The 13,812-nt window shown below is 28.8% G+C and overlaps 2 protein-coding genes across 2 annotated transcripts; both read right to left on the bottom strand.

The window, feature by feature from the left end:
• Nucleotides 1–529: 529 nt before the first annotated feature.
• On the bottom strand, nucleotides 530–1,411 carry LOC125369590 (receptor-like protein 13). Its single transcript, XM_048372371.1, has one exon. It carries the CDS (start codon nucleotides 1,409–1,411, stop codon nucleotides 530–532), a length of 882 nt encoding a protein of 293 aa, XP_048228328.1.
• A 7,106-nt stretch (nucleotides 1,412–8,517) lies between these two features.
• On the bottom strand, nucleotides 8,518–12,185 carry LOC8286593 (receptor-like protein 14). The gene is made up of 4 exons (XM_025159494.2): nucleotides 11,359–12,185; nucleotides 11,108–11,266; nucleotides 10,773–10,922; nucleotides 8,518–10,690 (listed from the first exon to the last, which is right to left on the bottom strand). Exons 1-4 carry the CDS (start codon nucleotides 11,726–11,728, stop codon nucleotides 8,616–8,618), a joined length of 2,754 nt encoding a protein of 917 aa, XP_025015262.2. The 5' UTR covers nucleotides 11,729–12,185; the 3' UTR covers nucleotides 8,518–8,615.
• Between the last annotated feature and the right edge of the window lie 1,627 nt (nucleotides 12,186–13,812).

The raw sequence follows: 13,812 nt of genomic DNA, 5'->3' as shown, positions 1-13,812 counted from the left end.
CTTATTAGTAAATAGGTGCAATCAATTTCATTAAAAAATATTAATGCTACAACTTTCTTGACAGCTACAAGAAATCATCTGCAGCATTTTAGGAAGAATAATGACAATATTAAAAGAAGCAGCAACAATCTTTCTTTTTTCTTTTTAATAAAAGCAACTATTTAGATACATGCATTGGCAATTCTCTTTTTCTCATTGACTCAATTAAATACAAAAATTTACATCAAGTCAAATCCTAGAAGCATGTATAAGAAAACTTATCAACACAAATTCTACAACTATACTTCCCAAACCTCACAACAACATTACATGGCTCATTAAGAATGGTTTACTCAAAACAAACACAATACAATACTCAATAAATTACATCAAATCAAATCCTAGAAGCATGTATAAGAAAACATATCAGCATAAATTCTACAACTATACTTCCCAAACCTCACAACAACATTACATGGCTCATTAAAAATGGTTTACTCAAAACAAACACAACACAATACTCAATAAATTGCATCCAAAAAGGCTAACTTCAAAAACTAAACTTGGAAAGATTGTCAATGATGAAATAGTAGCAGTTCTCCATACTTACTTGAACGTAGTAAAACCAGATTCTTCTCCAGTAAGGATTTATATATAAAACTGCAGCTATCCCCAACAACACCATCACGTAAGCCACCCCAAAGCTCACATAAAAAACTTCCATATCTATGAGGCCCATGCTTTCTGAACTGTGAGTTGAAGTTGTTGATACTATTGGAGGTGGTTCTCTTGCCTTACAATCTTTTGGCAGTGGGCATCCATGGAGGAAAGGATTTCCTAAGTAACTACTTTCACCAAATGTTCCAAATTGTGCAACCCCTACAGGTATCCTGCCAGATAAATTATTGTACGACACATTGAATACTGCCAAAAAATATAACTTGATGAGCTCAATAGGAATGCTCCCTTGCAACTTGTTGCTTGAAAGATCCAAACTCTCAATTTGACTTAAGTCGGAAAATGTTGTAGGGATCGATCCTATCAAACTATTGTAGGATAAGTTCAGTAACTTGATCTCACTGAGTTTTCCAAATTCAAGAGGAATGATGCCTGTAAAGTTGTTGCATGAGAAATCAATTCCAGAGATGTATCTAGCAATTCTTCCCGTATAAGATAAGGACATACTCTTCGTTATCAAGTCGAAATGTCCTTCAATGTTTATTGTATAAGAGAGCTTCCTTTCTACATTGCTACTACACTTTAGACAAGGGTGAATATGACCAGAAAGTTTATTGTGAGAAAGATCAAGTACACTTAAATGATTCAAATTGCACAATTGAACTGGTATTTCGCCTTCAAAATTATTGTTGCTCAAGAGAAGATAACCCAATTGAAATAATTCTCCAATCCATGATGGAATGCTTCCAGTCATATGATTATGGCTAAGATCTAACACGGTAAGACTATAAGAGGAAATAAAAAATGCATTCTTCAATGATCCTTGTATTCTGTTTCTAGACAAATAAAAAATGCATTCTTCAATAAAAATAAAAGCTTTGCAAGTCCAAAAGTTAGTCTTTAGCAATTAAATTGCTATTATACAACTTCATGAGAAATTTAAATCTCAGTGTTAATTAGAAAGACAATTTGACCAAAAAAAAAAACATTAAGAAAAATCATATAACAATTATATTATACCTGCTGATGAAACAAATTCATCAATCTCATTTTCACTCAAGTCCAGCTCCTGCAGTTTGCTCCAAGCATCCAATTCTAAGCAGCAAAAGAGTTAAATTAAGGATGAATTCCTCATAATATTTTTTGATGTTTGATATTTAAATATTAACAATTTTAAATATATAATTCACAAAAGTGTATTAATTTTAAAGGACTAAATTACTTTATAACATAAGAGTTCAATGATTAAAATGAAACTAACTCCCAATAATTCAAGGACTAATTTAGTTGAGAAACATAAGAACTGCAATATTATAAAATTTAATAATAATGCAGTCATTGAATTAAATGTGAAGCGGAAAGAATTAGTGTAAATTAGAATATTAGGGATAATATATATTATGCTAAATCTCAAAGATACTTTTATTAATTCACCTATAATCATTTTAGGAGTGGGTTTTAGAATTTAAATCTCACCAATCTTAAAAATAAATTAAAATATTATAAAAAATTAGTCAATTTCATTACCTCGTTTATGCAACTCCTTAAGATTTGTTAAAATATTCAATTCTACAATCATGAGTTAGTATTACACAATGAAATTAATATGATAAAGCAGGTAAGGGATAATAATAATAATAATAATAATAATAATATGACTTCTTTGTTTTATTTGAAAGGAGAAAAAAGAAAGCAAGTGAAACTTAATTACCTTTAACATTAAGTTTTCCTCTCAACTTATTACCCCTTAAATGTAAAACTTTTAAGGCTGAAAGAGCAGAGTGAGATGATAAGATGTCGTTGGTGAAGTTGTTTTAACTTAAATCCAGAAACTCCAAATTTTTAAGGCTTGCTAGCCGTTCAAAACCTAAACAATAAAATAGCAGGAATGAACATTTAACATTAAAGCCTATTTAATCAATCAATAAACAAGAGAAGACAAACCCTAGCTGGATCGTAATTACAAAGTATAATGACAAAGACAAACCTTCATTTTTGATGCAACCAACTATGTTATTTCTGCCAATATCGAGATAAGTTAGTTCTTGGAAAGGAAGAAATAAAGAGGCATTTATGTACCGATCTTTTGAATTCCAAATCTTAATATAATAAAGATTGAGTTATGTAACTCGTCCTATAATAGTATTGCAAACCACGTCACTCCAATTGCAGCAATCAGGATAGAGCCCCCAAGAAGAGAGGAAATGACCATCAGGATAATTGAAGAAAGCCTTGATTTCCAAAAGAGCATTTTTCTCATCCTCCAAGCAACCATCACATCTCCATTTTCCTTGTATATCTGCTAATATAATAATCATCACTACCAATACCATGCGATTGTTCTCCTTAATTATCCTCATTTTTCTTTCTGTATTAATATTGAGAAGGAATTGCATATCTCATATGTTGCGAACACATCCCACCTTACACTTATATAGGGACTTGGCCTTTGATATTTTTAATGCAATGGACCTCATATTGTATTTTTCTCTTATTTAATAAGATGAAATGTTGCTTTTAAAAAAAATAAAAAAGAGGTTTGTCAGCAGTTAAGGTATAAGAAGTGCTGATTATTAGTTCTCTCATATATCGGTTTCTATTTGTTTTTACTGACTATATATCATCTTCACTCAATAATGCTGCCACGTGGCAGCAGATTGATCTTCCACATGATCTTCAGTCTTCTCCTTTCTCATATCACATAGGAGGCTCCTGTTTCCAATTTTTATTTCTATAATTTTTGAGAATTTTTTATTTTATTTTGGTGAATTAATTTATTACTAAAAATATTGAATAAATAAATTAGATATTGAATGGTTTAAAGTGTATTGATAAGTTATAAACTTTGTTATGTATAATTCTAATCTTTTAATAATCATTATTTTAATTATTTATTCTTAATTATTTTATCACTTGCATTCTTTTTATCTATACTTTCTTACTTGATATTTATTTAAAACTGTTTACTGATTATCCTAATTAAACAATAATTTTTAATCTTATAAGATTTATTAATTTTTATATTAATTTATAGATATAATTAATATATCAATTAATAACTTAACAAAGTTTTCTCATATTATATAACATATTTACAATTATATCTTCATTGAATTGTTATCATGTATTCAATTAGTATTAGTTAATTATACATAAAAATATTTTTTAGTAAAGAATCAATCTAAATTTTATATATTAAAAATATTTATAATAAATATAAAGTAATATTCGCATAGTTATTATTAAATTTAATTAAATTTTTCATCGAAATAGACCCTTCATCTATATGAAATGCGAAATGTATAATTTTTTTATTTTATTTAAGAATTATTATTAAACTTAATTGATTTTGTCATTGAAATAGAGCCGTTCAAATAAAATAACATTTCTAGACTCCATTATTAGGGGAGACTTTGATTTAGAGTCGACTTTGAAAAGAACTTTCTTGGATTTCCCTTTTGTGTTTTACTGTTGTATTTTATATACTAGTGAAATGGGTATGCATCCGATTTTTCTCCTTGAGAAAGTTTACAGAAAGGTACTCTGATGCCTATATAACACATTCTTTTTAAAAGAAAAAAAGAATTTTGCACGATGAAGAGCATCACTGAAATGATCAATCATTTCATCTCCTAAAGTTTTAACAGTATATTTTGGTTATATGTTGGTCCATGTCAATCAACAATAGAATTGATCATTAAGGCCAAACCTGTAATTCTCAATGCTTTAATCTGCCATTACATTACTGGATCCAATGTTATTGCATTAATCTACTATCAAATTTCAGACGAAAGTAGTAAATTTAGATGCTCAAAAAAAGTATTCCACAGCAACCCAACCTGGTGGCTAATCCAGCTATAGACTAGAGGTTCTATTGAACAGGGCAACCTAATTTGAGTTAGGACTGAAGAACACTGAGTCAGGACCAAACTTAATTATGAGATTTGCTGATCAATAGAACATAGAAGGAAACTTTTTAAAAAGATGTGCAGAGTTGAAAATAAAACTTATAGTCTCTATAAGTGATGTTTTTGTTTTGTTTTAGTTTAGTTGTTGGTTTGGTTTTATCCTTTTGATGCAGGTTTTTTTGATCTTGGCTCAATGCCCTCCAATTATAAATGTCTTTAATAGATTATACGAGTATTTTATAAACTTAAAATTGTAGAAAAATATATCTAAAATTTTAAAAATATAGCTCAATGAAAAACATACAAATTAGAAAAACCTCAAATACTAGTTTATAAAATTAAAAATGAAAAAAAAAAGAAACTAATCCTATTATTTTTTATCATATTTCTTTCTAAATAATAGCACCATTCTATAAATACTTTTTTTTTTCTAAAAATTAGAGTTTAGTAACTAATTTTTTTTATCATAGCAGGTTATTAATTTGATTTTATGAGTATTTATATTAAATGAGTTTATTAGATGCATATATATTTTTTATCAAATTTTATTTATTTAAATGAGTTTTTATCGAAAAGAGTATCTAATCCTAGTTAATACTGATAAAATACATCATAAATATAATATATAATCAGATTGGTACATATATAAATAATATGCTGGTATAATCGAATTTGAAATGGATATAAATAATAGAGTTAGGTTTGAAATATGATTAAGATAGGTTAAGTAATGATATTTTAAATGGATTCGAACTTGAAAATCTCTAATTATGAAGCATCCTGCCGTTGCCATTTCTAATTACCTCCACCCATCAATTAAGAAAATAATATACACACAATCACCGTGGATATTTATAAATATATCTATCCATTAGTACAAAGGAACGTATCGCAATCTAAGAAACTAGAATTATTAAACAGTAATTAATAAAAATTACTATTATTTGTTCAGTTATTAATTAAAAATTAAAATCTATATAAAAAAATTTAATATACAAACTCAATAATTAAATCAATTGTAATCAAATTATTTTAAAAGGTGAAATCCCAAATTGAGTTGGCGTTTAAATACAAGGAACAAGCTAGAACTTGATTTAATAAAATTTGAATTTCGTAATTTTCTGCTTATGTATTGCGTGAGTGTTTAGTTTTTTATTACAAATAATAATACAAATTAAGTTAATAAAATTTTAATAAATTAATTCTAATATTTTATTAATAAAATCAATATAGAAATTAAGCTAAAAGTATTCATTACTGTATATAAAATTTAATATTAAAATATAAATAATATACTATTTTTTAAAAATAAGAATCATCATAATAATTAAAAATTAACTTATTGAATAATATAGTATTAAAAATAATATACATATCATCACTTTGTCTATGTGGTAAAATTAATTATATCTCAGCCAATATATATATTTAGCATTAAATTATTAATATATAATAATTTAAAATTATAATAAATTTTTTGATATATCGATATATTGGTGGAAATATATTTTTAAACATTCTCTTTCTCTCTCTCTCTCTCTCTCTCTCTATATATATATATATATATATATATATATATATATATATATATATATATATATATATATATATATATATTGCTACTCATACGTGTCATGCGTCTAAATTATTATAAAAGTTATATCATAACTTTATTTAATAAATTAATATATGATATAATATTAAACAGTAAATCCTATTAATAAAATATTATTATAATTATGAATCAATATATAAATTAATATATTAATAAAATTAAAATTAATAATATCGTACCTTTTCTCTTATAACTTCTTATGTAAAAATTGTATCGAATTATTTAAACTTCATCGTAATTATATATATAGTGTGATATAAAGTAATTCATCAATTTCTTATTTGGATTAAGAATGTATATGAAAATATTATAGGATTATGAAAATATATATGTGAATAAATAAATTAATAAAATTAAATTAAGAATATCATACCTCTTTTTTATTTTTATTTTTTATTTTTATAAAAATCTATAGTGAGTTATTTGAACTCTATTTTAAGTATATGTATAGTGTGATATATTCATTAATTTTTTATAAGATGAAATTATGACATAATTAGTATTAGATTAGATTAATCACTTAATTATTTCTATTAGGATTAAAAAATTAATCACCAATTAAGTATACTAGAATTGTAAAATTAAATTAATTATATATATAATTAGAATATAGTAAAGTTAGTATTTATTGATTAATTATGAGCACATTTTTCAAGACACGAATGTACCTTTGCTATGTATTTAATATATAGTAATAAAGTTTTAAAATACTCACTAAAATAAGCAGTTATTACCTCTCAATAAAAATGTAAAATTCAATAGGCAAAAGATATAAAGAGCCCTTCACCTATTTAGGGAAAGCAAATTAAATACTCATTGTTTCTGTTGTCTCAATTAAAATCCAAATAGCTAACCCTGTTAATATTTCAGTTAGTGATGGGTTCCATCTGATTTTGCACCACATATACTATGACAACTATTTCCTTTTTAATATTTTCCAAAAAATAAAGTTAAAATATTAAAAAAATTGCTTATTTAAATAATATAAAAATTATGAAAGAAAACATAATATGAATAATAATAAAAAATCAAGAACATTAAATAAATAAAAAATCCATCGTGTCATCCTTGCCCACTCATGTTTTCTCTCACAGAACACAAATAAAGCATCTAATAAATGGCGGCGGTGGCTTCACGTTTCATCTTCTTTCTTTTTTAATATTTTTTAAGTTTTTTCATACTTTTTCTTTGTTTCTCGTTTATGTTAAAATCCCAAAGAGCAGCAACTTATTTGTTTTACAATTTTTTTCACTGAGTTAAGATTGGAGATGGCAAGATTTGATATAATGAAGGTTGTGATTAATTGAGTATTTGATATCGTAAAGTTTAAGTTTTAATGAGTTAAAATTCGAGATGGCAAGATTTGATATAGTGAAGGTTGTGATTAATTAAGTATTTGATATCGTAAATTTAGAAAAAGGAGGGAGACGATAGTGATGGCAGTAATAGTGGAGAAAGCGATAATAGTGGGTAATTAATGTAGAGTTCTTATCGGTAAAGCTTTCCATCAAAGTTTTGGTCTGGTCAATTTTAATAAAAGGTTTGAAATTGAAATTGTAATTGAAGACTAAGATGTTGGATTTTGAATTGAATTTGATAAAAGATATGTTATTCGATTTTGATGATTGTTGTTGGAATGTTAGATTTTCTAGTTTGAATTGATTGAATTACGTTTTGCTTGTTTCCTTTGTTGTTGTCTTGCTTGATAGAAAAAGAATAAATGTTAATTGATAGTGTTTTACTTGATAAAAGAAGAAGAAGATGAAATAATATGTGGTGGGTTTAGCGGTGGAGATAAATGACATTTTTCTTTTAACTAATCTAATATCTTTTAATTTTATTATTTGATTTTAATTAAATTAGTTTAACATTATTATTTTTACTTTAAAAAAGAGAAAAGAAAAAGAAGGACAAATGTTCTAATATGATCGGCTAGTATTTTGAATAGTCTTATTACTAGCAGTTGGTTTTAACTCTGTTATAATTTGAACCTGATTGAATTTTTTTTATAAGGTTAAGAGTAAGATTGAGACAAAACGAAGAATAAAGACTTTATTGGCTTTCCCCAAATAGGTAAAGGGCTTTTATGTACCTTTTGCCAATTCAATATATAATAACTTTAGTAATTACTTCAAAAATTCATTAGACATATTAATGCAATAGGTAGGTCCATATCATATATGACTAGAAATAGCCACCAAAGAAGAACTAGCCCCTTCGTGGTTGACTCTTACCATTAAAAATAATCTTTTTTAACATTTGTTTATTTCGATAAAGTGGCACAATCTAGCATATAAGTTGGTGATGTTCAAGCTAAAATTGTTTCAACTACAAGGCTAAAATAATCAGTTATATTCACATTCAAGATAATTTAGCCAGAGGAAGAAAATGTGGCAGCTAATTATGGACAGAGTAACGTTGTCTACAGCAGAATACTAGAAAGAGCTAATGCAGATATCCACAAAATCAAACCATGCTCTTCTCCACTGGGGATTTATGTACAGGACTAGGAACATTCCGATTATCACGAACGTGTAAGAAACTATGAAACTCCCATAAAATGTGTTCATGTCAAGAAAATTACTCTCTTCATCCATTGCTGAAGCTCTAGGTGCAGATGATGCTTCTCTTTCGGTGCAACTTTTTGGCAAAGGCAGTCCGCATAGATTAGGATTTCCTTCGTAGCTGCTTACTTCAAATGTTGCAAACTGTCCGGTCCTTTTGGGTGTCTTGCCAAATAGGTTGTTATGTGCCACGCTAAAATATGACAAGAATTTTAGCTCAAGAAGCTGAGAAGGGATGTCCCCATTCAAGTTGTTGTAGGAAAGGTCTAAGCTCTCAATTTGCTTCAGGTTAGAAAACGTTGATGGGATCGGACCTGTAAACCTATTGTATGACAGGTTCAGTGAGTAGATCGCACTATGATTTCCCATTTCAGGAGGAATCTCGCCTGTTAATTTATTGCATGAGAAATCAATTCCAGAAATATAGGAGAGAATTTTTCCCTGGTAAGAGTAGGAACGACGCTTTGTTGTAAAATACATGGGCCTTACAGGTAGATAATAGGGGTTGAGAGGATTAGGAACTGGAGGAACATCAGGGGCTAAAGAATCAGATTGATCAAGCTGCAAACAAGAAGGAATGGAACCGGAGAGGTTGTTATCGGCAAGAACTATCAAGCTTAACTGGTACAGACCACATATCTGAGCTGGGATTTCACCATCAAATCTATTGCTCTTTAAATTAAGAATTCTCAGTGCATTAATCCCACCAATCAAAGTTGGAATTCTACCAGTTATTCGGTTACTGCTTAGATCTAATGTAACCAAGAAATGACTGCCAGAAAATGCATTTGTCCAGGGCCCTTCTATCATATTCTGAGACAAGTGAACATGTATTATTGATGAAGGACTTAAGCACGATGGTAAAATGCCAGAGACACTGTTGTTTGCAAGGTCCAAAACTTCAAGATAATGGAGTTGACAGAACTCCACTGGAATTGGACCTTTAAGTCGATTATTTGACAGGATCAGGTTCTGCAAGTATGACAAATTGCCAATCCATCCTGGAATCATGCCAGAGAGATGGTTATCACTGAGGTCCATAATTGACAGAGCACTCTTGGACAAGCTTTTAGGAATCCTTCCACTGAAGTGATTTTTGTCTAATTCTAACCACCACAAGTTTGTCAAGTTAAATTGTTTAGAAAACATTTGACCTTGCAAACTGTTGTTGGACAGTATAAGAGTATTTAATGAGAAACAGCCAGTGGCTAAGTGCTCAGGGATGCTGCCTGACAACTGATTGTTGGATAAGTCCAAGATCCTCAAAGAGTTCATATTGCCGAAAGAAGAAGGGATGCTGCCATCAAATCCATTGCTGGACATGTTTAACAATTCCAATTTTGGCAGAAATGTACCGATCTCCAAAGGAATGTGGTCGTGGACGTGATTATTGGAGATATCTAGTGCTAATAGATTAACATGAGGATGCAAAGGAAGCTGCAAATGTCCTGAAAGAGAATTATTTACCAGGTCAAGAATTTTCAATCTTGTGTTGTTTGTTAACAACCAGTTTGGAAACTCTCCTTTTAAGGAAAGATGAGAGAGATCAACAAATTGCAGGTTGTTTTGATGATAGAGAAAATTGGGAAAAGTTCCACAAATTCCATATCCAGAAAATATAATGGAAATTAACTGGAATCTGGGGGCTGAATGTAACTCAGCTTCCAAGTAAATTGCATTGTTCTGACCTCTAATGTGCTTGAGGTTTGAATGGTTGAAAAATGGACCAAGTGAGAAAGGTACTTGAAAGTGATTGTTTGAAACGTCTAAGTCAACAAGGGATTTGAGAATTTTAAGGGGAGAGTTGGAAATATCTCCAACAAATTGATTGGAAGAAAGATCTAATAGCTGCAGGGATGTCAAATTAGATAAACACCAAGGCAAGATACCATGAAACTCGTTGCTGCTTACATCTAGAACTCGGAGATGAATCAATTCACATAGTCCTGCATATTAATTATTCACAGAGATGCTTATAAAAACAGTTAAATACTTTACATATGAAGACAGAGATTTTCAGTTACGTACCTTGAACATTTGGTAATGCACCAGTTAGTCCGCAACCAGACAACGACAGAACCTTTAGAGAAGTCATCACCCCAACAGTTTGAAGAAAACTATTTTCGAGTTCAATCTTATCCAAGTACAACTCTTCCAAATTCTCAAAATTTGGTAGGTCTACAAAGATTTAACAAGACATACTGTATATAAATAAACCTAATCTGGGAAGTAGAAATTCATCACATATACGCTGTAGACATGCATTAGTTGAGGGCTTATTATGGATCTTCTAAAAAGAGGTTTAATTGAGTATTAGTATGTTTGCTAACGGGATATGGCTAGAGAAATGATATTGAACTTACCTTGTGCTTGAATTGGGACTTCAAATGGGTTGAATCCCAGATTCAGAGATTTGAGAGATGAAAATTCACTCAAAGATGACAAAATGCTCTCGTTAAATGAATTGTAACTCAAATCAAGGACCTCCAGACTGCTTAACCTTGTTGATAATCTCTCAAAACCTGCAAGATTTCTTCTAAATGTAAGAACAAGGACTATATATATAAACAGCGTAAAACATGTAGATTAGTAGAAGAATCGAAGCTGAAATTACCTTCATTCTCAACGCAATCGACAATAGAGTTACCCTTTAAGGACAGACTCTTTAGTTCTTCAAAGGGAAGAAACAAAGAGGCGTTAAGATACCAATTTCTTGAAGACTGATAGGCCCTTGTAGTATCTAGATCGAGTCGAGTCACTCGGCCAGTGATGCTGCTGCACTCAACCCTTTCCCATTGACAACAATCTAAGTTATCTTCTGCACCTAACCACTTCTGCAGAGCGAGAGTACTATCAAAGAAAGGTTTAAGCTGTAAGAGAGCAGCTCTTTCTTTGTCCAGACAACCTTTGCAGCAACATGTCTCTGATAAAACTAGTAAGACTCCCATCCAAACCCACTTCAGCACCATTTTTTTCATGAGCATTGAAAAGGCTTTCTAATTACTATCTCTCCGCTTTTGGCAGCTTTACTAATCTATTTATAGGACGCAATGTTTCAGTTGACCCTCGTTCGTCGTTCGTAATTCTAAAATTCCTGTTAGAACTTTTCTTTTAGTGGCGCACCTCATATATTTTTAAGTAAAAATGATAAAGAAATTGAAGCTAAACAATAATGAACTGTGGAGTTTTCTCACATGAATATATGGCACTTCCATTTTCTCTCATTCTCCCTGCAAGCCCTCCTAATAATATAACCATCATCCCTACTACCCAAAACTGTTTTAGACCCATTTCAAATTTTCAATATCCTAAACCAAGACAATTAGATTATGATGGATTTTGCATGGATATAGACACCCCTGCATATTTGCAATTTCAACACATAACTAAGCTCAACTTATGTTAATTATTTACAGGTGACCAACTAGTTTGGACATGTATGGTGCCTAAATGCAATAATCTTGATTCCTCAAATCCATCATCATGTACGTATTAAAGCAATAAATAATAGTCAATCTGGCAGGTCAGGTCTTCGTCTCACTTAGCTGTTGAGTATGTCATTAGCCAACTATGTACGACTATTATATGCTTAGGATTTAGAGTGTGAACAGGAGATGTTGGCTTTGCAGTTAATTAAGACAACTACAAAAGAAATATTCGGGAAACTACTGTGCAGCTACACTGTACTTGACAGTGGCATTGCCCAAAATACATTTAAAGAGCACAAAATCTTAAAATTGTATGGTCACCCAAGCTATCTCCTAGTTGATAGATTTTTTTGGGGACTGAATTTAACTGCTAACAAGATACAAAAAAAAAAATGTATTTTTGACATGCCAAAAAGCAAATTCAAGAAAAGGGTGAATTTGATTTTGAAGTAGCATGTCCAAACAACAATTTGAATTGGAAAAAGATGGGCAAATCAAGATAGGCATAGTATTTACCTGAAGTCAATTGTACAGGAGCGCCATTTTCAACGAGTCCCGCAGACCCATAAAGCTATTGAACAGAGTTGAGCAAAAGATTCCAATTGACACATATTTAATTCTGTTAAAATTTGGTTCGGCCGATCAATATAGCTAGTAGGTGTAGCTGACAACTGATAGCTGATTACTAATATTTGATAATTAATGGCTAATAAATTAAATAATTTGATAAAATTTTATTAATAGTTATTATTAATATATTAAATGGTTATTGAAGATATAATTTATTGTTAAATATATTTATTATATTATTTATATTTAATAATAAAACTTAATAAAAATAACTTTAATAATTAAAAATTTTATAATTAATATTTTTAGTTTAATTATATTTATTATTAAAAATATTTATAAAAATTATTTTTAAAAATTTAAATTTAAATTCTACTAATAAATTTTTTAATTTCAAATACTATAATTTTAAATATTATAATTATTTATTTTAAAATATAAAAATTTAATTATATGAGATCAATTTAAAATAAGTTATTTTTAATAAATTTTAATAAGGATAATAGTATTCAAAATAAATAAAAAATCAAATAAGCTATCAGCTGATAAGAAAAAACTCTAAATAAAGCTGATACAATCAGCAACTGATTGGGATTAAATCAGCTACCAACAGCTGTTTTTTAAGTTTTTATCAAACATTTTAATATAGGTGTTCATTGAGAAACAACTATGAACTGCATCAAACCTCTGAATTAAACACTCTCTAAATAATTAAAAATCTAAACATATTTTTTATTAATACATATTTAATAAAATTAAATAATTAAAATATATATCAATCATTTATTTATATAAGAAGTCTAGTAGACTATACAATAATAGAAACGACAGAATCCGATCCGTCTAAATATAGTATATTCCCATCCGAGAAATGGAAATGAGACTAAGTCTGATTGAATCTTCTCACTCCATCATGACTTGATTCTACAAAATTAATATATATGTTTTTTCATTATAATTTTAATTATATACATATGCAAAAAAATACTATCTTTTTTAAAAAATATATTATCTAATGGTTAATTTTATTGTTTTTTAAAATATTATTTAATAATATATAAAACCTAACA

The sequence above is a fragment of the Ricinus communis genome, chromosome 3, assembly GCF_019578655.1.
Source record: "Ricinus communis isolate WT05 ecotype wild-type chromosome 3, ASM1957865v1, whole genome shotgun sequence".
Classification (NCBI taxonomy): domain Eukaryota; kingdom Viridiplantae; phylum Streptophyta; class Magnoliopsida; order Malpighiales; family Euphorbiaceae; genus Ricinus; species Ricinus communis.
The sequence above is the reverse complement of the archived record's forward strand: the minus strand, read 5'-3'. Positions and strand labels throughout refer to the sequence as shown.

What these genes read in the sequence shown, in the direction of transcription:
- LOC8286593 (XM_025159494.2), bottom strand. Translation starts at nt 11,728, where the DNA reads ATGCTCATGAAAAAAATGGTGCTGAAGTGGGTTTGGATGGGAGTCTTA. An exon ending in CGATTGCGTTGAGAATGAAG is followed by an intron (nt 11,267 to 11,358) that starts GTAATTTCAGCT and finishes GAAATCTTGCAG; the next exon opens with GTTTTGAGAGATTATCAACA. An exon ending in AGTCCCAATTCAAGCACAAG is followed by an intron (nt 10,923 to 11,107) that starts GTAAGTTCAATA and finishes AAATCTTTGTAG; the next exon opens with ACCTACCAAATTTTGAGAAT.
- LOC125369590 (XM_048372371.1), bottom strand. Translation starts at nt 1,411, where the DNA reads ATGACTGGAAGCATTCCATCATGGATTGGAGAATTATTTCAATTGGGT.